The following is a 27,489-nucleotide window of genomic DNA, read 5'->3' on the forward strand; positions in this document are numbered from 1 at the left end:
TTTTCAACATTAATATGAGTTCCCCTAGCCTGAATATTGTCCCCAAGTGGCTAGAAATGTTGATCGGTGTAAACCGAGTTCTGGCTGTCTTTCTCTGCCTTTGAGAAAATGACAGGCCAGATTAGCTGATCTGGAATTCTCCTGTTATGATGTCATAACAGTAACGGTTACCTCCCCTTCCTCCGCCCAGAGAATCTGGCACACCCATGCGAGCACCATATTTGTCCTCGAGAGATCATGGCTTGTGAACGAGTGAATGCTGGAAGTTTCTCAGTGTTTGGATGTACAAATGAAAACAGAAGTCTTTTTTCAGTTCCTTCTGATCTGCGATCAGTGATTTTGTATGTGTAGCTAATTATTTATTATTTATGCACACGCATCGGCTTCTCTCTCTCCCGACAGAACGGTGTTTTCGTGTTTTCTACCTTGTGAGGCAGTGTTTTTGTACGTCCTCGTCGTGTCTATCGGTTCTACAATGTGCATACAGTCGTGAGTTTCTGCTCAACATCGGCAGACTCACATCTCTTTAGAGATAAACCTCATGCACGCCGAAGCTCGGGCTGCACTGACCGGTCGGCCTTCAACATCCCCGACCCCCAGTACTGCATCTGGCCCACAGCGGAGGCACCAAATGCGGCGCGAGATTAAGCAGAAGGGGGGTAAGCGTGAGCGTATCCGGGCTAGCCAGCCTAGCCCACAATAAACTGGATTACATTCGATTACTGCTGTTGTGTCTTTGTTTGCGCTGTGTACTCAATACTGACGCTTTTCATATGATTGGAACATATCTAAAAAGAATGCTATAATCAACACTTACTCGTAACTCGTTCATCTCCTATAATGGTACTTTGCATGTGTTACAAAAGTTGGTAGAATAATGATGAAGATGGGCTCGGCGTGACTGGGACTCGTGTTTATTCAGAACTCTCAGATACACACAAAATTAACTCGCGCTGACAGCGCTCTCATAACTCAGTAGTTACTATAAATAACTTTGTTAGCAATCGCTCCCTCTCTGGTCCGTGATGTCCGGTTCGCAAACTAATCGTTCTTTTGAACCTGTTCTTTTTAGTGAAACGGTCGAACCAGTTCACCAAATCGGACTGAATCGTTCTAAACGGTTCGCGTCTCGAGTCAGCGCGGATCCATAATTTACTAAAGTTACTAACTTTCTGACATGAGTGACAGTCCCTCCGACTAGAAATAAACTAATAACCTGAAGTATATTCTAGTAACTACAACAGTTCACCCTGAACTGAGACGTGCTGAGAACTGATGAGAAGTGAACTCCGGTCCATCCGTCTCTCTGGCAGCAGCTCATGCCGTAGACCTCGTTAAACCACGCCCCCTCCGCTACAAGATCTGATACTCATTCAAATGCAAAGATGTCAGCCAATCACAACAGTGGGCGTTTTTACTGAAGTCTCACAGCAGACACGCCTCTTGAAACAGGGCATTCAGCTACAGGGCAAACAGCAGGATAGAAAAAATGCCTTTTATTTCTAAATTATGACATTTTATGATGTAAAAATCATACTAACAATATAAGTACACCTCAGGAAACATTATAAAATAATAGAAAAATGCCATGCCATGGGACCTTTAAAGTATTGTCATAATTATAAACACACTGCTTAGTTGTGCAATTACTGCGCTTTGTTATTCTTCTAGTTATTTCCCTAAAGCGCCTAATGAATCAGAAGGCTCGCACATTCACAGAAAATGGATTACTTCTGTTGCAAAATATGGTGGATGGATATAAATACGAGAGTCAGTCGAATGCATCAAGACGCTGTGAACAATAGATGTGACTGTGTGAACAGCAAACAGTCTGGTCACTTGGTGAGGGGTATGAAGGGGCGGCTGATGGCAGCTTGGCACGGCATGGCTCATTGGTTTGGAGGTTCCCAGATGAAGGTCTGGCACTAAAGATCTCATCATTCTGATGGGTGACCAGTGACACTGTCTGCCACTCAATACACACGCACAGACAGCCCGAGACCTGCTATCAGATTAATGCCAAAGCTGCAGCAAATGGGCCAGATTGACTAAACAGGGCAAATGAGCGTGAGAGCGCAATTCCAAAAAAGAGCTGATAGGAGTGGAAAGTTCAGCGTGTGATCTACTGTTGATACACAAATTAAAATTGGAAGATAATGACCAACGCAATCTACCAGTTAGTGTCTGATTTTTGAGTGGTAAATAATGGCGCAAACACCAGTAAATTGACGAGCGCTAACCTTAGTAAATCACCTTGCATGATTCATTTAAATACTCTCCTCCCATACCTGTTGTGCCTGAAAGGGAAACTCTTACAAATGCCTATGCAAAGGTCAGCCGCAAAAAATTACGTTTCACTGCGTGTCTTTAGCAAATCCTGAGAGTAGTTTTTAATTGCAATATATATACACCGATCAGGCATAACATTATGACCAGGTGAAGTGAATAACACTGATTAGCTCTTCATCACAGCACCTGTTAGTGGGTGGGATATATTAGGCAGCAAGTGAACATTTTATCCTCAAAGTTAATGTGCTAGAAGCAGGAAAAATGGGCAAGCGTGGGATTTGAGCGAGTTTGACAAGGGCCAAATTGTGATGGCTAGACGACTGGGTCAGAGCATCTCCAAAACTGCAGCTCTTGTGGGGTGTTCCCGGTCTGCAGTGGTCAGTCTCTATCAAAAGTGCTCCAAGGAAGGAACAGTGGAGAACCGGCCACAGGGTCATGAGCGGCCGAGGCTCATTGATGCACGTGGGGAGCGAAGGCTGGCCCGTGTGGTCCGATCAAACAGACGAGCTACTGGAGCTCAAACTGCTCAAGAAGTTAATGCTGGTTCTGATAGAAAGGTGTCAGAATACACAGAGCATCTCAGTTTGTTGTGTATGGGGCGGCACAGCCGCTGACCAGTCAGGGTGCGCATGCTGACCTCTGACCTCCGCCGAAAGCACCAACAGTGGCACATGAGCATCAGAACTGGACCACAGAGCAATGGAAGAAGGTGGCCTGGTCTGATGAATCACGTTTTCTTTTACATCACGTGGATGGCCGGGTGTGTTTGCGTCTCTTACCTGGGGAACACATGGCACCAGGTGCACTATGGGAAGAAGGCGTGGCGGCGGAGGCAGTGATGCTTTGGGCAATGTTCTGCTGGGAAACCTTGGGTCCTCCATCCATGTGGATGTTACTTTGACACGCACCACCTACCTAAGCATTGCTGAGACCATGTACAGCCTTTCATGGAAACGGTATTCCCTGGTGGCTGTGGCTCTTTCAGCAGATAATGCGCCACCACAAAGCACAAATGGTTCAGGAATGATTTGAGGAGCACAACGAGTTTGAGGTGTTGACTTGGCCTCCAAATTCCCCAGATCTCAATCCAATCGAGCATCTGTGGGATGTGTTGAACAAACATGTCCGATCCATGGAGGCCCCACCTCGCAACTTACAGGACTTAAAGGATCTACTGCTAACATCTTGGTGCCAGATACCACAGCACACCCTCAGGGGTCTAGTGGAGTCCATGCCTCGAGGGCTGTTTTGGCAGCAAAAGGGGGACCAGCACAATATTAGAACACATAATGTTATGATAATATGCCTGATCTGTATTATGCCTGATTTGTATAAAATTTACATTTTTGATTGAACGGTCTCTTTAAATTAGCTTTTTCTGTGAAAAACATGATATATATCATGCTTTAAGAGCTAAACACCTTGGTGGCTCCATTCCAAGTTTTTTGGTGAATGAATAAAGTCTGTCCATGAAAGCGTCTGGGAGGTTTTGTCTGTGCTTGACACATGTCTGTCTGGACTGCTGTCATTACTGTATTTCTTCAATATCCATGACAATCATGTCAGTCTGGGAAAAGCTTCTCTGCTGCGTTGACGTTCACAAAACCCGTGCGATTTTTTATTTTTTTTTGCCTGGGGTCTTTATCTCCAGGCCATCAAATCTGTCTAACTTCACACTTCTAAATCAGTGCTTGTCAATGGCAGGTCTGTTCTTGCTGACAGCAAGGGAAAACAACGCTAACTCATAAAAAGGATAAAACAGATCATAGTTAGGATTGCAAAATAAAAAGCAAAACACTTTCCATATCTTTTGTTGTTAATGTCACGTCAAAGGCCATCCAATCAAACTTAAATCCATCTGTCACTCGGGAAAAGGCAGATGGATCAATGACAAATAAGAGCGTTCAAGATAAAGAAATGGAAAACTCCTTTAAAAAAATCTTTAAAATGCAAAATTCGTAGAAATAAACTCCATATTGACATCGGTTTGAAAAACTTTCATACACATTTTGGTCACACATTATATTAGATGTCTTTAACAACTATGTAATTACATTAAAATTATTTTTAGGTACAATGTACTTATTTTGTTCATGCTGTATTGCAAAACACTTGTGCTGCTATTGAGGTGGATACGGGTATGGTGAGGGACAGGTTTTTTGGTATGAGAAGGTTTAAGGGTGGGTTAAGGTGTAAAGGAAGTGTCAACAGTTATAAATAATTATAGATGTAATTACAGAAATTAATTACAGCTGTACATGCAGTTAAAAAAAAACAACTACAGTGTAAAAACCTGTATGTACACAATAAGTGTATTGTATCACATATTATACACAATATAAAGTGGGACCCACATTTCAATAAAAGTGTTAATTTATTTACTCTAATAGTGTAATGTGTTGTAACTATCAAATAAAAAAAGGATTATTGTATTTTCATCATCAATACACTGTGAATAACCTAACCATTTACCACTTAATAATGAATTACAACTTATTATCCAACAATTCTGACTTTATCCAATAATTCCCACTTTTTTTCTCACAATAGCACGTTTATATCTTGCAATTCTGACTTTATAACACACAACTGTGAGTGAAAGATGATAAAAGTATCCAAAAGGGTTTCAATAACAAAACGTCTTTATTAAACAAAACAATACAAGCAATTCCACTGATGATGAGCAAACAAACAACACGCAAACAAATTCTTAAATACACAGTGATGAACAATGAGTGTCCATGAGTGTCCCGTTTCCACCGAAATTACCTGGAACAATTTGTCCCAGGAAATTTTCTCCCTCAGACCTGCTGCTGTCTGCATTTCCATCGCGGTCTAAAGTACCGTGAAGATTAGTCCGGTGACGTAGGACTGCGCGCGACTTTCCAGAGCCCTCTGTATTTCGTCCTCCGCGTTCTGTTTTCTATCATGCCCGTGCACGTTTGTGATGACGTAAGATGAACACAAAAGCACCAGGGTTCAAGTTGAGTGTGAAACCAGACCAACGCTGCGGAGGCGCAGGGAAGAATCACGCTCGGACCGCAGCAAACGTGCCCAGTATGAAAGTTGATTGACAGATTTTAGGTGCGTTATTGCTTGCTGCGATAGTCAGTGTTGATGGTGTTACGCACAACCTATTCGATATTCTATAATTAAATCAACTAATCGAATATTCGAAAATCTTGACTCATCCCTACACAAAATATCATTTTAATTAAAAACTGAAAAACATGTTCATTCATAATAGAAGAGGTATATTCAAGTATGCATAAATATTAGGGCTGTCAAAAGATTAATCGCGATTAATCGCATCCAAAATAAAAGTTTGTGTTTACATAATATATGTGTGTGTACTCTGTTAATTATTATTTATATATAAAAACACACACATTCATGTATATATTTAAGAAATATTTGCATGTATATACATTTATATAATATATATAAATATAAATGTTTTATATATAAAAATAATATTTTTTTCTTAAATATATACATGCTTGTGTGTGTATTTATATATAAATAATAATTAACAGAGTACACACAGATATATATTATGTAAACACAAACTTTTATTTTGGATGCGATTAATCGCGATTCATCTTTTGACAGCCCTAATAAATATCATTATATTTATTTATTTATCTTTAATTAATACATCTGGATATAATGTGCCCAGTGTGACATCTCCAAACCAGTTGAGAACGACTGACCTAAACTTCACTAGACTGCTGGTCTGTGATGTCATTTTGTGAAGAGAGCAATTTACAATTTGGCTGAAGATTCGTGGTACTTGAAAAAAAACTGGAGAAAACGAAGGACAATCCTCTCTGTCTCTCTCAGTGTAGAGTCCAAGTGAGCTGTAGGAGGTGAAGGGAAACCATGGAGTATCCATTTCCACACACCATATGGGAACTCTGCGGTCTGTACAGAGGAGGTGGGAGCTAATATTGACCTGGACCATATGTGTTTTAGTGAATTACAAACACAACAGGGCCGAGTGGCCACCGAACACACAACATATGGGCATCTATTCTCTGTTAGGGGCTTTTACAAACAAGGCCCCCCGACACATACATGCGTATACACCGTCCAAGATCTCAAGGGACCGTTCTTTTGAATTACTCTATTGACACACACCCTAGTTAGCTTCATTAGCGAGAGCTAGTGTGAGCTCACAGTATGAGGGCCATCGCTGCAGTTTTCTCCCCTAAAAACCAATTATCATTTGCGACTGCACAGTAACTTCAGCTTAGCATCATTGATCAAATCTGAGCGGGATTTTCTTTGTGTAGGGGACAGTGTTAGGGAACATTATACTGTATGTGCAACTGTTTTGTGTTACTCCTTTTTCTCTTTACATTGAAATTCATTGTTTGTGACTCGTCTTTTAATCGTCCCCTTTGTTCTTCACTTTACATTGCGCTTCTCTGTGCAGCATTGTTTAACGTGGGTGGTGTTGAAATCTGTGTCCGCGGGTCTCGCGCTACATGGAGGGGTGGTTTTCTCGTAACTCACTGCTATTGTATGATGCATCATTGGAGAAATGAACTAGCTAGTCACTGATAAATGGTCATTTCAACAATATAGATATGTCATTAAAGAGGTCAAACAGATGGTGTAGTAATAATGTGTGGTAATTATTTGGATCGAGATGAATGTCATTGTACAATAATTACTTAAATAGGGCTGTCGAACGATTAATCACGATTAATCGCATCCAAAGTAAAAGTTTGTGTCGACATAATATATGTGGGTGTACTGAGTATAACTATTCTGCATATATAAATACACACACATGCATGTATATATGAAGAGTTCGGTTGCAAAACGCGATAAACGCCATTTTTTGACATTTGGGTTTTATTATTGGAAATCACTGTTTAGATGTACCTTAATCTATGCTGCCATTAATAAGATTTAAAAATGTACATTTTAAGCCTACTACAAAATGTATTTTTTCACAAAACGCGATATCCGCCAGCCCAGTTTCTTTACAAAGTGCGATATAGAACGTCCAGGATGCTGCGCGAGCTCAGGATGTCACGCGAGGAGAGAGTCACCGCCGGTGAAGTGCTCCGAGTTTGCTCAGTGATTTAACGATAATATCAAAACAAAAAAAAAACATATTTTTAAAAAGAGGATTCAATAGGCTAACTAAACGTTTACCATTTAATTGTTTATACTGTAGGCGAGCTGTCAGTCACGTAGGCTACGTCACTGATCAACAGCTGTCTGTCAGTCAGAGAATCAAAGCTTCAGAGTCAAGCTAACGTTATGGATTTCGATGACGGATTGGAGCCGGTCATTCCAGCTGCTGTTGGGAGAAAGAGGAAGGCATCTAAAAAAAATCATCAAAGGGAGAAGACCAAACGGGCAAGGCATTCAGGGGAGGGAAAACATCCAAAGATGAATTGTGGTCATCGTGCGACTGCGAGTAATGTTGGTCTGTGTCATGCCGACAAACTGTCAGATGAAGATGTAGCCTTCAACTTCACAAAAATGTATAAAAACGCTACAAAAGTGGACCAGAATAACATTGATTCACTAGCTTTTCTTAATGGTATTAGCCTAAGGTGGATATATAGCGTTTTGCAAAAAAAAAAAAAAAATTGTTATGTTGTGTATGTTCTGGCCAAAACTAACTCGGAATCTTATTATTATTAATCAATCTTTGTATATACTATTCCATATATTTAATGATGTATTGTTTTTTTTAACCAATTTAAGATGTTTGACAATGTTAAGATAAATATGTTGCATTTTGGCATGGTTTTTGACTTATTTATGAACTATTTATGGACATAAAATTAAATAAAAAATATCCTGGATTTGAAGAATATTGTGTCCCTGGCCTTCACTGAGCTCAAGTAATAGTTTAATGTACAAAAAATTGTGAATGAACTTCACTGTTGATGTCTTAAATAATAATGTCAAATAACCAACATTTCTCAAAATGGATATATCTCATTTTGCAACGAAACTCTTCATATATTAAGAAAATGTTGTTATATTTATATATAAAATATTTATATTTATACATATTGTAAATTATATAAATATATACACACAGTATGCAAATGTTTCTTAAATATATACATGTATGTATGTGTGTGTGTTCAAATAGCCTATACATAATAATTATACACAGTACTCACACATATATTATGTAAGCACAAACTTTTTTTGGGATGCGATTAATCACAATTTGTTGTCAAATCGATTAATCGTTATTAATCGCAAGCCAAAATAAAAGTTAGTTTTTATCATTAAGTGTTTTTGGAGGTTGTACCACATGACATTTTACAACCTGAAAAAAAAAAAACAAAACAAGGAAATTATCTGATGTCTTAAATGACCTATGACTTGATTCTTGATTTCCAATCATATTCGAGGGACACGTTTACAGTTTATGATAAGTTTAGGCTTACAACCAGGGTTAGGTGCTTCTACATCAGTGTTATTCACTTATCATTTCCCTCTGATTTTAGGAATAAGTTATGCGTATAGGGTTAGATTTAGGCATAGGGATATGGTTAGGACTGCATTTTTTAGACAGGAATGTTGTTCCAGTATCAACAAAATATGTGCTGTCCACATATCTTAACCCTTAAATGCCCTTAAATGAATGTTTTGCCAATCATTCTTACATATTCGGGTCTTTAGTGACCCGGTTCTATATCTAACACGGATGGATCTCTGCCTGTGGCAATAATATAAAACTCTCCAAATATTAGAGTAACAATTACAGAAGAATAAAATAAAGCATATTTTGTAACCTTTTGGAGCTTGGAAGGGTTCAGTTTGATCAGATGTTTTATCCCATCATCACTGTCCTCATCAGAGCTCATTTCCCAGTGCATTCAGCATCTGCCTCATATTCACCATCTCAAACATATTCTCAAAGCTATCATTTTCAACATCTTCAGAATCAATGTTTAGATCGCTGACAGCTTCTTCACCAGATCCAGCATCAAGTGACACTCATGTTTGACTGCATTCAGAACTTGCTCTACAGTAAATCTGAGTCGTTTCAAGTTTTTCTTCCTATTCTTTTGTTTTCTGCCTGCGGTGACTATGAGTGAAACGTCACTTCATCATTGAGTATCAGACACTGCCACCTTGTGGAATAAAGGTGAATTACACTTATTCAGTCATTTACCCTCTGGAGTCTGGGCTCTTTTGGGGCCCTTTAGAAGTTTTGACATGCTCTTACATTTGTGTTTTTTTTTCAGTTGCTTATAAACATATTAATGGCAAAATTGTAATTACACTGTATTCGGCACAAACTGGTCTACCATAATATGTGAGCAACATGTATGTACATGCTTGTATTTTTGAGAGAAAAATGTTAATGCACGGTTTTTGAAAAAAACAAAAAATGTGTTTTAAAATTAAGGCCTCAAAACACACAATAGATATGTGTTCATAAGGCTTTTGACTCCAGCATGTATTTGCATAGAGTTTTCTTTAAACTGATGTGAGAATCATTGAGCCTACTCATTCACATAAAACAATATATTCATTAACAATTTGTAAGACAATTTGTGTTTTTCTTCACAAAGCCAATATGCGAGGAGGCGTGATAGCTAATGAATAATGCTGGAGATCACCTGAGATAACAAAAGAACATAATAGCCTGCATAAGTTGCTGCATAATGAATGAGCTTCAGGTAGGCATATGTGACAGAGAGCAACAGAGAAAAGCAAATATATTTTTTTGTAGTTTATTTTATTTGGAATGTAGTTAATAAAGGCCTATTATATTTTAAATGATCAAAAGATTTGACTACACTGCAAAAAATGCAGTACAAATTTTCATGGAGAATTATTAAACGCGTCTCAAAACGATGTAGTTGAAGTAGGAATGCAGTACTTGATGTGTTTGTTTGAGTTGATGTGTGATGTGATGTGTGGGCGTCGGAGCCTCAGTATTTGAATCTCAATAGAACGCGCGCTTTGTGGGCCTGGTCGCATTAGTGTATAATGAGCCGCTCAGGAACGACCAACATCTCTCTGCTTTCAACCAGATTACATAAACACAGAATATTTGTTTTTGATTTGGTTTACAGTGTTTAAAACCTGACATTTCAGCGTTTCTTTAGACATATATCTCAAAAACATACAATTTGTTTTTATTGTGACTGTACACAAAAAAAATAGACACTTGCCTGAATGAGAGCCGATCGCGCCAATTCGAGAGGGTTAAAGGTTCAATTATTGTTGTGCAGAAAAAAATATACTTACACTGTTACACACCTCGGGTCTTTAGCGACCCTATGATTTTTACAAATAGTGAATGGGGGCATTCTTTTTCTTGTTATATTGTTTGTAATGAATTGATTGAGGAATACTAAGAAGGCTGATGTCAAACTGTAAACAATGAATGAGGAGGAGGGTAGTGAATGACGTCCCAGGTCACTAAAGACGAGGTATACGTTTAAGGGTTAAGGTGTTTTTAATCCAGAATAAAGTGACCTTACTGTAGTTATTGATTAGAAGCTGGACGATTTCGCCATGTCCGTGCAGAGAAGCCAGATGGAGCGGTGTGTAGCCCTGCAAACACACACACACACACACACACAAATACACCGTAAGTCCACTTAGTCAAATTAAGTCCTGAAATGTCAATTTGTATGCATCCTATGCATCGCAAATATCTAAATATCATTAGCGTGGGAGGACAGTAATATGACAGCACTCCTTGTTCTCCCGTTGTGTCTGTCACTCGATTGTGATAGGCTATTAAAAACAGCTGGACGTCATTTCACACACCACTGTGTGCAGTCGACGTTCTGCATTTATGCAGTTAACCAGACAGCGAGACCCGCAGAGACAATCGCTACAGTACATCCCGCACATTAACACGGGACTAACCCTCTGTAGGAGACCGTCAGTCACCCACCGCTGTTTCAAACAGCACCGGCCAAACAGCTGCAGCCCTGATGGAAACACGGAGGCAAAAGTAGAACGATAGTGCGCTAGTGAAGACGACGTGAGAGAATGATGGATGTATGAAATGTGACTGCAGTTTAGTGCTGATCTGAGCTCAAGCGGTGATTAGTGTGGATGACGGCACATTTACGCTCCACGGGGGAGTTTATCATCCGAAGACACTTCTGCAAACGGATGTTTCATGTTTACTCCATCTATCCCTGATATCTCTTTGGTGTCCGTTTGTTTTACACTTAGCATTTCCTTGCTCACAACACTAATGGGCCGTGTGATTAGAGGAAAAAAAGAGGCAGGAGCAATAATATTTGACAATTATGAACATTAGCCAAACACAAAAATAGATAATAATTGAGGAAAATGTCCGTAACTGCTTTTCACTTTTTTAACTCACAAACTATGTTTGGAAATAAAAGTCCATCCAAAAACTCAATAATTGGAATGAATGTGTTTGTCACATGGTGTTTTGGTGTTGGTTCATGTTCATTGTTCTTGGTTATGTTTTAGTTTATCACGTTATGTTTGAGTGTGTCATGTTCACTGTCTTGGTTCCTGGTTTTGTCATGTTTCAGTGTCATGTGACTCCCATGCCCTCATGTGATCTTGTGTCCTGTCATTGGTTCATTGTTCACTTGTCTTGTCATTTAGTCTGTGTATTTAAGCCCTCATGTTTGCCGTGTGTCCTTGTCTGTTATTAACGTTGTAACCTGTTGGTGGTGAGTTTTCTAGTTAAGTCTGTTTTGTTTAGTCATGTTTGTCACAGCCAAGTTTTGTTTGTTGTTTTGCCAAGGTTTTGATTTATGTTAAGCTTTATGTTGAATAAAATAACTGCACTTGGGTCCAACAACTCGCCTCGCCAGTGGATACCTTTGTGACAGTGTTGCATATCCCAACAAAATGATTATTCACCAAGATGCTAACAATGTTTTATTATTTCATGTAAAAAAAAAAATGATTTTCTCAGTGTTTAGGGACTATTTAAAAATAGCTTCTGTCATAAATAAAATACAAATGACTTATGTGAAACTTTTAAATTTCACTTGTAGCATCCAGTATTTTGTAAACAATAGCATACAAACTACATGTAGCTTATTTAACGGGGGTAAAAAAGTATAAATATAGCTAGTTCATTCAAAACTTAAAAGTATCAAAAAAGTTGTTTTTTTTGTTGTAATTTAATTAAAATGAAATGCCTTTAATCAATATCAACAATCTCTTTATGAACTTTTTGAAGCGTCAAAGTTGTAGTTGCTTAGACTGTCAATGGAGAAATCACTCAGATTTCATCAAAAATATCTCAATTTGTGTTCCGAAGATTACGTGTTTGGAACGATATGTGAGGAATTAATGACAGAATTTTCATTTTTGGGTGAACTAACCCTTTAAATTGAGAATCATACACTCTAAAAATGGACAACCTCAGTAATTGGGTTGTTTTAACCCGGCAGGTGGGTTAAATGTTGACTTAAAACTAACCCAAAGTAGGTTGGATATTAAAAATCAGACACATAATTACTAGAGGCAACAATAATAATCAAAAGGTGAACATTTATTAATAAGCAATTTAATAAATATTTGTTTAATTAATAATGTTAATTTATTAAACCTATTAATAAATGTTCATTTACAACATACTTTGGGTTCATTTTAAGCCAGCAATACAGTGAATTATAAACAATAGATGGGTTAAATAAAACTACCCAGCAGGTTGGGCAAAAATTTAACCCAGCCACTGGGTTTGTCCATTTTCAACCCAACTTGGGTTGTTTTTAACCCAGCATTTTGTAGAGTGTACAGTGTCAGAGACTGAATCATTTTCATACATTTGGTTAGTTTTGGTTTGGTTTCACATTGCAATTATACGAGCGGACTAAATAACTTTACAAGACATACTTGCGTCCTGTCGTCATCATCTAAGTGGGCGGCATCTTGACATTGATTGGTTTGTAAAATGACGTGCGTCACAAGAATTAATTAACAGACACATATCGTTGCCGCTAGTGAACAGTGTGCATTGTTTCACTATTTCCTTTAGTTTGGAATTGTTTAATTTAAAAGTGGACATTTCAAGCTTTCTATACACATATTTCTCATGTCTGTGAGGCTATAGCGTGCTGAGTTTGGGTTTGTTTATGAGACATGTTCAAGAGCAATGCAAGTGATCGCTCAGACGCCTCCATGTCATGATTGTTGTCTGCTATAGCCTATTTGCTTCTTATTTATTAAATCCAGGCAATTGGCTGATGAAACATTGATTAAAATTAAGATACAATTTATACAACACAAAATTCACTTTAAAGAAAGGCTTTCAACAAAACAAAACTTAATGAAGTGGTCAAAATCATTTCTGTCTTCTGACATTGTGCATCTTTTCACTTTTCATAATCAATATAGCCTAGATGAAACTTAAAAATAACATTATAACATTTAAACATGAACAGGAAATTCCTGTAAATGGTCTGAAAGTACGAACCATACAGAACATGCTTTCACACTAGAAAATGAACTGAAGCTTTGTTCAGTTTGATCCGGAACTAGACTACCTCTTTTCGTCTGACCAAGTTTCATCTTTTTGGTCCGAACCGTGGTTGGGGGAGGTTTCACACCTGTAATTTTGATGTGGACCAAACTGAAAAGTCCGAAAATACGGACCAAACAAGGTAGGTCTGAAAGGGCCCTAAGAGGATAAAATGGGATGTAAACATTCTAGAGATCTAGGCTAAAGTGTATATATGTATTTATTTTCGTGTAATGTAGCCTAGAATCAGTCCAGGATCGCTGATGGTTCCCTTTGTAGTGGGTGGCACAGCGTAGCCATGTTGCTAACAGCACAGTGCTATCATAATGTAGCTCCGCTGCCCTTAAAGGTTAAAGTAGACTTCCCTCTGCTCCACTCCTCATTATTACACTAGTCCTATAGCACTGACATTTTTGGAAAGGTCACAGACACTTTCATGTGCTCTGTTTCACATCAACTTCAGTATAAATAAAGGCCCTGGAGAGACTGTCCAGGGTGCCAGAGGAGCCAATGGAGATCAAGGTACGACCGAGAATGGTTTTAACGAGACTGACTGGCAAACCTACATGCACATTGACACAGAACATGGAAGTGGGCTATCCCAGCTAACAGAAATATGCTACTGTTGCCATTAAGTTATGAAAATTATATTTCTGAATGTTCAAGTCCAATGACCAATGTATAAATAATGTTTTTGTGCTCATATTTGACAACATTATTAAAGACCAGATAATTATGAACAAAACATTTTGCAACGTTTGTTCAGAAAAGCGTTCTCTAGTTGCATATCATATCAAATTGTTTTCTTACTATGAAAGTCAATGGTGCCCCTGGTACAAACTTTCTCAAAATATCTTCTTTAGTGTTCAGCAGAAGAAAGAAACTCATACAGGTTTTCACTATCACTTTAATTGTTCAAAAACATTACATTCATTTTTTAACTTAAAGTCCGACTGAAATGCCTTGAAACGCGCAACATTATTCAATGTTTTGACGTAATTTCAACTTTGCCAATAGCGTTTCGTTTTATATCACAGCTCGGCCAGAGCTGTTGAGCTTGGCAAAGCCGCATTTGACAGCCACAGTCTAATATATTCCCACTTTAAATTTAATATGAAACGGATACTAAAGAAAAAAAGAGGGATCATAATCATCCTGAGGATGTGTAGTTTGAAATGTGTAGTTTGTTTAGATGTGTCGTTTTGAAATGTATGGGACTGATGTTTTCTCTTCCACTCGTCAGTGCTTTCTAATGCCGAGCCTGTTTAACCGTTTCTGCTCCTAATCCTCGTCCATATCGTTTAAAATATGTCATTCTGTGCAGGATTCAAATAGGTCCGATATGTTTTCTGGTCTGCACCAACTTGATCACATGATCCGCTCTGTGCTGTCTCTGGACCGGAGCTGCAGTGGTTCACGTGACACTAGCGTGAACCCAGACTTCATCCGCCCCAATGGAAAGCATATTTACACTGTTTGAATCGTTCCCTATCCCCTATATAGTGCACTATGTGAACAAGTGACCGATTTCAGCCATAGCATCTATTTATAGTGTAGGGGCGGGGCTTCAGATTCTAGAGAGCATTTGAGTGGACAGACAAGGTTTGAACGCTTATATCTTCTAAATGTGAATTTTGACGTTGTTTTGGAGCCCACTAGCGTATAGATAACAATAAGGCTAACATATTCATTCTAAAAGTAAAAAAAAAAATATAATAATAAATTGTGATTTCATGGGGACTTTAATTCTGCGTTCAAACCGAAAGCTAATAGAGCGTCTGGCACGAGTGATTTCCATGTTAAGTCAACGGAAAGGCGCGTTGACGCACGTCTGGAGGTCCTGTGGCCTCATTCGCGCGTCCAGTTCGCGCGAATTGAGCGTCATGCGCGAGTGGTGCTTTTTGAGCATTCACACGTTTGAAGCGAATTCGCGTCTGACGCCCGAGTTGAAAAATCTGAACTTTGGCGTCAATTCGCACCGCGTTAACCAATCAGGAGCCTGCTCGCTGCGGTCACGTGGTAAAGTGACGTGATGAGAAACCCGCATAATTTAAAAATACTACTATTGTGTAACAAAATGTAGTTTTAAGACTTTTTCAGGCGGGAATGTAGTTGTTTAAAGCTCAAATCTGTGGTTTATTTATGAAGAGAGCACCTATTTAAAAAAAACAATCTTGTGTTTTTGGAGTTGTGAGATCCGGGCGCTCGGCGCTCATTAACCCCGGCGAGAGCAGCCTTTCCTCGGCCAGTTCTTCTGACGTTTGCCGCTGGCTCTGATGTCCTGTAGTGGTTCGTCTTGAGTGGATCTAACCGACGATCTTTGGTGTCATGAATCTATCATTTGTTGTCTGCCAAATCATTTTGACTGAGGGCAAAGAGAAGTTTCATAAGTTTATTTTTTAAGGATATTTAAATAAACATGCAGTACAGATAATGTAGGAGTTGCCTCGACCACATTTGTGAGGCTATTAATGTTTAATATATATTTTTAATGAAAATGAAAAGAGGCAGAGTGCTGTTTATGACATATTTCTCCTGGAGCGCATTGAACGCGCGTCTATTTAGCTTCAAATGCTCAATTTCCAATTCGCCGCGGACACGCGAATGGATTTAAAATGTTTGCGCGTCAAACTAGACTCGGTAGACGTGATTTTGACGCTCTATTCGCGTTTGGTGTGAACGCAGCATTAGTCAATTATTTTAAAGTATATTTTTCTGTGATAATACTCTTTTTTAGATTATAGTAAAGTGAACTACTTTTCCACAAGGGACTGCATTCCTACTCTTAAATATATATAGATTGTTCTAGATGCTTTACTTTACCTACCATACTTTACTTACTAACAGTACCATACTGAATCCCATTTCTAGATGCATTCTCTTTTACTTCTACTATATGACTTCATGTTGAATTTTAATGCATAAAACAAAGATATATTGCATTGTTGTGTGTTTCGTCCTAGGTAATGAAGTCTACTAATTCTGATCAGTAAATGTTTCATCCAGGAATCACATTTGTGTTTTCTATCTAAAGTATGCATATGTAATCCTTTTAAAAATTACTATGAATATTATGTATATTAGTATGTATATATAGCATGTCATTTAGAACATTTAAACTGTGTAAGCAGTAATAGCGATGAGCTTCACAAAATGATAAAGATGAAAAATTTCATATTCAACTTATGAAATGCTACTCTGAATGACTACAGCATTAAAGGCCCATTACTTCCAAGGTTTGTAAACTTAATCTCATACTACCTCCGTTTTGAATGTTTAATAAAACCTATTTGTTCAATGCTCGGCAAGGAAAAAGGGATTTGGTCCTCAGTAGCGTGCCAGCTCTTAGCAGTCCCACAATCCTCTGATAGGTGGACAGCCAGAGACTGCGCTCAGAATCGAAAGCATATTTCTTCTAAACCCAGCTTCATTTCACAGGTGTAAAATCAAACTCACCCCCTGTAGAAAGAATGAAGAAAGAAGGCTGTCAGTCGGCTCCCATTTGCCAGAAAAAGCCAGAGAAGATTATAGGAACAGAATAAGCATAGTAGATGGGTCAAGAACTTAATTTCACACTGATGGGCAATTTGGCTTTGGAAATATTTCCTTCATATGAAGAGCATAAATCAAAGTCTACAGCTCTGTTCCAAAACCTATTGAGCTGCCTACAGCATTTTAAAGCATCATGGGTGCACTTCTGAACGCTGCCTTCTATTATATCATGTTTTGGCCACATTTTATGGGAACATTACATGTATTCTTCACAGAGAAGGTAATCTCAGAATCTATTTTTATGCTTATCAGAGCTTGCCTTTTCTGAATATGTGAAACTGGATAAAATGAGAGGTGTACACTTACATGCTAGAAAGCCAGGTGAAGGTGTCAGACATGCAAAAGAAAAGAAAAAAACATCAACTTATTAAAATGTATTATAAAAAAAAAACTTTATACATGTATAAAATTGACCATATAAGGAATTTACATCAAAAGGGTTTTTAAAGTGGCCCTATTGTGCTTTTTCGAATATTATCTTTCATGCAGTGTGTATGTAAAAGGTCTGCAAAGTTCTCAAGATCAAATTTCATGACAAATGGAGTTTTTGTCTCCTAAAAGAAAGTATCGATTCTCAACTGCTGAAACGAGTCTTCAGTAATCCCAGTCTCACTTTCCATCATGAACAATGTCTGACCCTCAAACACTGTAGATGTCACTGAGACCTGGAAGAGTTTGCTTTGTGTTGTCGACATGTCGAGAAGACGCTGTTTTCTGGGCTGCAAATCCATTTCGCATGCATTTCAAAAAGGATGAGACATTGAGAATTGACACATTACAACCGACACCATTGTTACCGTTTGTTTCACTGTGTATTAAGTGTTGAGGAAGATCCGGAGCTGAGATTTAGATATGGTAACGGCCGTTTGGTTTCTGACACTCACTATCAGGGGTAGACCAATCACAACAGACTGGGCTGTCTGACCAATCAGAGTAGAGTAGACCAATCACAACAGACTGAGCCGTCTGATCAATCAGAGTAGAGTAGACCAATCACAACAGACTGGGCCGTCTGACCAATCAGAGTAGAGTAGACCAATCACAACAGACTGGGCCGTCTGACCAATCAGAGTAGAGTAGACCAATCACAACAGACTGGGCCGTCTGACCAATCAGAGTAGAGTAGACCAATCACAACAGACTGGGCCGTCTGACCAATCAGAGTAGAGTAGACCAATCACAACAGACTGGGCCGTCTGACCAATCAGAGTAGAGTAGACCAATCACAACAGACTGGGCCGTCTGACCAATCAGAGTAGAGTAGACCAATCACAACAGACTGGGCCGTCTGACCAATCAGAGTAGAGTAGACCAATTACTGAGGCCGACTGACCAATCAGAACAAACCGGTTTCAGACTCTTTGAGGAATGAGGTGAAGTGCATTCGTTTTAGTTCAATGAGAAAATTGAAGTGTTTTTGACTCTGATGAATGTGAACCTGTTGCAGGAGGCCTTCAAAACTAAATGAGGAGCCTTGTGGATGAGGAGATCCCCCTTCTGTGTAAAAACGCCTTGAGTGCCTAGAAAAGCGCTATACAAATGTAACAATTTATTAAATTATAAAACGACATCATTTGAAACAGCAAAGAAGTCCATCATAAGAGGGAAAGACTGAAAGCAGACAGAAGTCCACACCTCCTCCTGTGTGTGTGAATCTCAGAGGCAGATCCAGAGCCTGACGGCGCTCCATGGATTATTGATTTTTTTATTCAATTTCTGCCCAGAGGAGACTGCACTTGAAGAGCACCATTAGCCCCATAACGATTAGAGAGCAAAAGTTAATTATGTAATTATGAAGGCAATAAGAAGTGCGTGTGTGCTTGACTGCTCGTGAAGGCTTTAAGCATTATCTTCAACGAGACGGAGAGAGGTCGTAAAAAACAACTCTCTCCATCCTCTGCTTTTACAACTAGATTTATTTTTATCAGGACATGTTTATTTATACTTTTTTTCATATATGCCTCTACTATGATATGCATGATTTCAATTTCTGAATTGATATTTTGAATTAAAAATATATACAGTAGGTGCTGTAACGGCAAAGTGTTATTAAAAAAGTTTATAGTGGAAAATAATTGTAAAATTAAGTAGTTTGGAATTGTCTGAGATTGTTATTTAAAATGTGAATGTATTTGAAATATTTTATTTTATTATTTATTTTAATATTTTCCATAATATAAAACAAATATATGTACTAAGATATTTTAATTGAAAATGTTGTGTACATTGATGTGTAATCAAAGTTGTTGTTTTTTACACAGTTTTAAAGTTATTACGCCAAAAGCATTGTTAAAATGGTATGAATATGTTTTTTCCCCAAAAATGTGTAAAAACAACATGGATAAAAAGATTGCATTTTAAGAACTTAAAAGTTTTTTCTTTTATACATTTGTAAATATTATTTATTTTACTATTTTTAACATATATTAGTATAAAATATTAATAATAATTGAACACTTTTGTTCAGTAAATAAAGTAAAAAATACCTTGACGTAAATAAATAAATAATAATAATTAAGATATTTTACAGTTATTACACCAAAAGCATCGTTAAAATGGTGTGAATATGTTTTTTCCCAAAAAATTTGTAAAAACAACATGGATAAAAAAATTGCATTTTAAGAACTTAAAAGCTTTTTATTTTATATATTTTTAAATATTATTTATTTTACTATTTTTAACATATATTAGTATAAAATATTAATAATAATTGAACACTTTTGTTCAGTAAATAAAGTAAAAAATACCTTGACATAAATAAATAAATAATAATAATTAAGATATTTTACAGTTTTTACACCAAACGCATCGTTGTAAAGGGTATACATATCTTTTTTTTTACGTACATACAAATATTCTGAAATATTCTCACTTATATAAACGGGTTGAATTGGACTCTCTAAACTGTTCCGGGATCTGAACTGAAATAACCTCCTGAGAGGGACCATGATGCTCTGGGCGATAGAGGGAAAATAGAGCTCCAAATAAAGGTTGGGGGGTCGGGACGGGGTCCTGCCACAGGCACAAAGATCCTGTCAGAATTGCACTTCTCCAACCCTCAATGTGACGAGATAAGATACAGTGAATTATAATATGCATGAACTGGGGGTGAGGCCAAAGCTTTCACTGCTGGACTGGTGTAAATAAATAAACATGAGGTCATGTTTATGCAAAGAGACGTTCGACTTCGATTCTGAGCCACATAAACATCCTCTTAACCTTGTGTTTGATTAACAGAGAAATCAGCCGATTAGCCACATCAAGCTGAAGGAGGGAAGTCTGCGATCTAAGGGCTTGTGTTAAAGAGAAATTATGCTTTAATTATACACAAACACACACATTAGAGAGGGTCATAAGCACTGAGCTCATGTGCGCTGGTGTGAGAAGGTGTTAATATTTCTGTGCGAGCGGTGTGTGTTTGAGTGTGGGCCCCTGCTGAGGTGTAAATGCGAGTGTGTCAGTAGGGACACTGACTCCTGTCAGCTCTCACCGCTCTCTGGTTGACGTCCGCTCCGGAGCGCGCCATCATGTCCGCCATCTCCACGCGGCCCTGCTTGGCCGCCCAGTGGAGCGCCGTCTGCAACACACGCATGCAAACACACCAGCTGTCAATCACCACGCGGCTGTCAATCACACACGTGATGTATTCAGGCCACCCCACCTGTGCTTAATAAGGCCGCTGCGCTAAAGTAAGCACCGCCCGCTTCCCCTCATTTACAAAGGTCATATTGACCGAGCATGTTCCGCTTTATATGATTTCTTTTAAAAGAATATCCTGCCATTATGTACTCAGCAGTGAGCAACAGACACAAATTTAAGTTGTTATTTACTGAAAATCTTCTCTGTATCAAACCTGGTGCGAGGTCCATCTTTGTAAGCCATGAATTGTGTAGTCAATTTTGGAGATTTGAAATTTCAGTGAACAGCAGCTTTAATTTTGGTTTGTGTATATAAGGTATTATTTATAATATATAATAATAATAAAAGTATAATAATAATACAAATGATTAATTAATTCACCAGATCAACAGGGTATTCGTTTATTTAAAGGGTTAGTTCACCCAACAATGAAAATGATCCCATGATTTACTCCCCCTCAAGTCATCCTAGGTGTGTTTCAGACCAATACAATCTGAGTTATATAAGAAATATCCTGGCTCTTCCAAGCTTTATAATGGCATTGCCTCTCGCAGTTCAAAATGCTTACGCTGCGTCTGACGAGTGTAACTGGTGTGCAATGTCGTCAGACGTAGCGTCAGCATTTTGAACTGCGAGAGGCGCTACACTTTTTCTGTAAGTTGAATACGGAAGGCGATCGGCCGGAAGCTAGATAATTTACTTTATAAAGTTTTAAATATGGATATTTTTCTTACACAAACGCATCACTTCGCTTCAGAAGGCCTTTATTAAGCAGTTATATGATGGATAGATGCACTTTTATGAAATATCTTCAAAAACAGAGCAACAGTCACTGCCATTATAAAGCTTGGATTAGCCAGGATATTTTTAATATAACTCAGATTGTGTTCGTCTGAAAGAAGAATGTCATACACACTTGAGATGACTTGAGGGGGAGTAAATAATGGGCTAATTCTCATTTTAAGGGTGAACTATCCCTTTAAAATAAAAATGAAAACACAAGATTGTACTCTAAAAAATGCTGGGTTAAAAATTACCCAAGTTGGGTTGAAAATGGACTAACCCAGCAATTGGGTTGTTTTAACCCAGCAGTTGGGTTAAATGTTTGCTTAAAACATCCCAATTGCTGGGTTTAAACAACCCAATCGCTGGGTTAAAACAATCCAATTGCTGGGTTAGTCCATTTTCAACCCAACTTGGGTAATTTTTAACCCAGCATTTTTTAGAGTGCAATCTTGTCTTTTTATTTATATTTTAAAGGGATAGTTCACCCTTAAAATGACAGTGTGAGCAACAGGGATGCAGACTTAGACAAAATTATTATATATATATATATATATATATATATATATATATATATATATATATATATATATATATATATATATATATATATATATATATATATATATATATATATATATATATATATATATAATAATAATTTTGTCTATATATATATATATATATATATATATATATATATATATATATATATATATATATATATATATATATATATATATATGGGCTGTCAAAACATTAATCGCGATTAATCGCATCCCAAATAAAAGTTTGTGTTTACACAATATATGTGTGTGTGTACTCTGTTAATTATTATTTATATATAAATACACACACAAGCATGTATATATTTAAGAAAAAATATTATTTTTATATATAAAACATTTATATTTATCTATATTATAGATTATATAAATGTATATACAGTATATACATGCAAATATTTCTTAAATATATACATGAATGTGTGTGTATTTATATATAATTAATAATTAACAGAGTACACAAACATATATTATGTAAACACAAACTTTTATTTTGGATGCAATTAATCGCGATTAATCTTTTGACAGCCCTAATATATATTTATATTTATATTTATATTTATATATTTATATATATATATATATATATATATATATATATATATATATATATATATATATATATATATATATATATATATATATATATATATATATATATATATATATATATATATATTAAAAAAAACAACAACACAAGAGTATTGTAGCCTATCATAATATGTATTTATTTTAGGGCTGTCATGATTCCTCGATTAAATTTGAGTGCTCAATTTAAAAAAAAATCCTCAATTGCAATTTACCTGTGTTGATTAACCAGCAAAATACCGGAAGTGGCAAATTCCACAAATGAGAATCCATGAACTGCGTTATTAGACAGTATTCTGAGGCTGCACAATATATTAAAACCATAACATATGGTATTCCATAATATAATTCTTAAAGGGGTCATGAACTGCGTTGTTTTATGATGTTTCCTGCGGTGCACTTATAATGTTAGAATGCTTTTTACATCAAAAATTGTCCTAATTTATAAATAACAGGCATTTTTCCTACCCTGATTTTAGCCCTCTGCTCTGAACGCTCTGTTTTAAGGGGCGTGTCAGCCTTCAGTGTAAACACCCACTGCTGTGATTGGCTAACGTCTTTGCATTTGAAATAGTATTAGTGTTAGTATTAGTATGAGTGATCTCATGATCTCATCATTGCAACTCAGTTTCTGTACACTAGCGAATGCTTTCATCTTCACTAACAGTGCAAACGTGATATAGTTGAGGGATTCGTTGAATAAAACGGGAGTCACTGATAAACTGTTTGATTGACAGCTCCAGCGCGCGCTGCTCAAACGCTTTCTTTGATCGCTTTCTTTATAGAATTTAATCACCGTTAAATAACAGATTATTTTCATCATGCTAAGAGAAACAACGCAAGTTGCCATTTAGTCACTGGTCTGATTTACTGACACACAGACAAAGAACATCTGACTACATTAATCATTACATTTACATGTTGCATTACTGTCGAGCAAAGGCACTGCACAATATTTTGTAATCCTCATCGGCATGTTTATTGCTTAGTATTTCAAATGTTTAACACTAGGCCTATGTTACATGCGCAAATTTGTGGGCGGGGCTAAACAGGCAGTGATGAAGTAGGCGTTGATCTCCTTCTGCTGAGGCGGTGCTTGGGTGTCCGATGACATCGATGACATCACAGAGAGGTGATGTCATCGATCCCCACTTTGAAAAAACAGTCGTTTTCTGGGCCTGGTGTCTATAAAAGCTTTTCTTTGACTAACAAGGAAGTTTTCAGCTCTGAAACTTACAAGATATTCTTATATTACCATGACCTTTTATATATCAAAAGCTCAAGGGACAGTTGATTTCTCAATTCATCACCCCTTTAAATCAGGATTGGAATAGTTTCAGTCATGCTTCAGACGCTGAGGGGGATTCCCCAAAGTGTCGTCGCCGACGCAGTACGAGTTCCCTCGAAAGGGAAGTAATAACACCTATCACAGCAGCAATCGTTCTCTCCTTCGCCATGTTTAAAGATTAAGGCACGCTCATTCTCAGGAACTTGGGTAGCAAAATGATTAATATTATTTATTTTTAATTATATATATTTTTCCCCAGTGGTAAATACGCCTTGATATGGCGTTCATGCCCAACTTTTTACTAGGAAACTCGTATGTACAATAATTCCGATTATATACAGCGACAGCGATTATATATTCTTATTTGTAGTATTTGTTTTTACATATTTTTGGGAATTTGATAATTTTCCATGGCACACCTGACAACCTGTCATGCTGTTACTGAGGTAATATGAAAAGAAAATGCCATCAAAAGTGTACACGTACAGCTCCATGATGTAAATAACATTTATTATATTATACAAAATATTTATTTTTCATCAGCAGTAGATCCAAATAATCACTTGGCATAAATGTGGGCTATTTAATAGAGACCATATCAATTAATTAAACATAAATGAAAAGCTGTGGGGAACAGTGATACAATCCTGTACTGTATCCTTCACAGCCTCATTTTCATTCACTTTCAATGAAATATAATGTCACCAGACAAAAAAAAAAATTATCAACTGGAGTTGTATTTTTTTTTTTTAAGTGTGCTATAAAACTCCAAATACTAAAGTCCAAAATTGTGGGTCACTGTATCTGAAGCCCATTTATGCCGCACCTATCAAAGCTGCGTTTGGGTTCATTTGCATAAGCAGATTTGGCTCCATATGAATGAATGAGAACAGGGCTGAGTCATTAGCATACCAGCTAATTCAGCACAATGCTAGCTCACTGAGGCCAAACTCAAGGACGCCTGTCCTGCTGCTGCTCAATCCTGCGTCCCGGCAGATGGGTAGTTACGAATACATAATGTACTTCTCATTTACCTCAATCCACATCCGCACATGAAGAAAGAGACATTTAGAGCTAACTACATAATGCTGATATCGGAATTATTATTTGCTTGTATTTTTTGTGACTGTGGGCAAATAAAGCTTCAAAAAGTTTCTTTTTCAAAACTGATGTTTTGAGTCATGAACAATGTGTTTAAACAGGTTTCAGATGTTAAATACCATTTCAAAGTGTTTACATTTATTTTTTAACTGTTTTTATGTCAGACGGTACGACCAAATACACCACAAAAGTTTTGGGACGCCTGCCTTTAATGCCATCCCATTCTTAATCCGTAGGGTTTAATATGGAGTTGGTCCACCCTTTGCAGCTCTAACAGCTTCAGCTCTTCTGGGAAGGCTTTCCACAAGGTTTAGGAGTGTGTTTATGGGGATTTTTGACCATTCTTCTAGAAGCGCATTAGTGAGGTCAGGCACTGATGTTGGACGAGAAGGCCTGGCTCTCAGTCTCCGCTCTAATTCATCCCAAAGGTGATCTATCGGGTTGAGGTCAGGACTCTGTGCAGGCCAATCAAGTTCCTCCACACCAAACTCGCTCATCCGTGTCTTTATGGAGCGACGCTTTGTGCACTGGTGACCAGGAAGGGTCCGTCCCCAAACTGTTCCCACAAAGTGTGGAACATGAAATTGTCCAAAATGTCTTGGTATGCTGAAGCATTAGGAGTACAACCCCTGAAAAATAACCCCACACCATAATCCCCATCCACCAAACTTTACACTTGGCACAATGCAGTCAGGCGAGTCCCGTTCTCCTGCCAACCGACAAACCCAGACTCGTCCATGGGATTGCCAGACAGAGAAGCGTGATTGGTCACTCCAGAGAACACGTCTCCACTGCTCTAGAGTCCAGTGGCGGCGCGCTTTACCCCACTGCATTCCACGCTTTGCATTGCACTTGGTGATGTAAGGCTTGGATGAGCTGCTCGGCCATGGAAACCCATTCCATGAAGCTCTACACACTGTTCTTGAGCTCATCTGAAGGCCACATGAAGTTTGGAGGTCTGTAGCGATTGACTCTGCAGAAAGTTGGCGACTTCTGCGCACTGTGACCCTCAGCATGCGCTGACCCCGCTCTGTGATTTTACGTGGCCTATCACTCCGTCGCTGAGTTGCTGTTGTTCCCAATTGCTTCCACTTTGTTATAATAGCACTAACAGTTGAGCGTGGAATATTTAGTTGTGAGGAAATTTCCCCGAATGGACTTATTGCACAGGAGGCAACCGATCACGGCCCCACGCTTGAGTTCTCTGAGCTCCTGAGAGCGACCCATTCTTTCACAAATGTGTGTAGAAGCGTCTGCAGGCCTAGTGCTTTATTTATACACCTGTGGCCATGAAGTGATTGAACACCTGAATTCAATGATTTGGAGGGGTGTCCCTATACTTTTGGAAATATAGCGTAGCTGTATGTATATACAGTAGCTGTACCACCTGACATGGAAAGTGTACCAACCTACCCATACTTGAAATTAGCAGATTTTACCAGTATTTGAGAGAGATCTACAAACTATTTCACTCTGCACAAGGATCAGTTGGGCTCCTCTGGATGATTCATTATCATGTTTGCCCTGTCAATTCATAATAAAAGAGCCATGTTTGAAGTTGTGCCACCATGACATTTGAGAATATACAAATTGCTGGACAAACGTTTTCAATGATCTCAAAAGTTTTAAAACTACTGATATTTATAACATTTGTTTATACGAAAGGTTTCAAACCTAAAATGATTGCATAGTATTTTTTAAATTATAGTTTTCTTAGTCTGTTCATTTGTTCGGACTGTTGCACCACCTGACATTTCTGGGGTTTAAGATAACAACACATAAAATATGTATTATTTAAATGTAATAAAAATGAATTTAAACTAAATAGTTTTATAGAATAAAGTGATATATGTCATGGATTTATCATCATCCATTATTTATAATCATCCTTATTATTTAGAATGTATTATGAATAAAAAGTATAATAATTTTATTTATTTAGATTTTTAAAAAAACAGGGTGAGCAACAGGGTTGCAGATTTAGCCAAAATCTATTTTATTTTAGTACTTCTTTTTATTTATAGTTTGATTTAATTTTTATTTAATTTTTTCAATAGCCATTTTGAGTCTTGTTAAAGTTTTAGTAATTTTGTTGTTTTTGTCATTTTTATTCCTTTTTTTATATGTCTATATAGTTTTATTATTTTTTAATTTTATTTTAGTACATCAAGTTAAACTAAATGAAATGAGAAATGTAAAATAAGATGACTGCA

General features: G+C 37.4%; 1 protein-coding gene across 2 annotated transcripts in view; it reads right to left on the reverse strand.

Moving 5' to 3' along the window:
* The window catches only part of LOC307121991 (uncharacterized protein), a 142,810-nt gene that overhangs the window by 12,543 nt on the left and 102,778 nt on the right, over positions 1–27,489 (reverse strand). Inside the window, exons 7-8 of one of the 2 annotated variants that reach the window (XM_079809790.1) lie at positions 20,802–20,888; positions 10,773–10,845 (exon numbers count right to left, since the gene is read on the reverse strand). In XM_079809790.1, coding sequence (XP_079665916.1) covers positions 10,773–10,845; positions 20,802–20,888 — 160 coding nt within the window. Of the gene's footprint in view, positions 1–10,772; positions 10,846–14,648; positions 17,219–20,801; positions 20,889–27,489 lie in introns of those variants that run through there. The other variant, XM_079809791.1, reaches the window with a different exon arrangement.

Source organism: Gobio gobio (genome assembly GCF_949357685.1).
Source record: "Gobio gobio genome assembly, chromosome: 25".
In the NCBI taxonomy this organism is placed as follows: Eukaryota; Metazoa; Chordata; class Actinopteri; order Cypriniformes; family Gobionidae; genus Gobio; species Gobio gobio.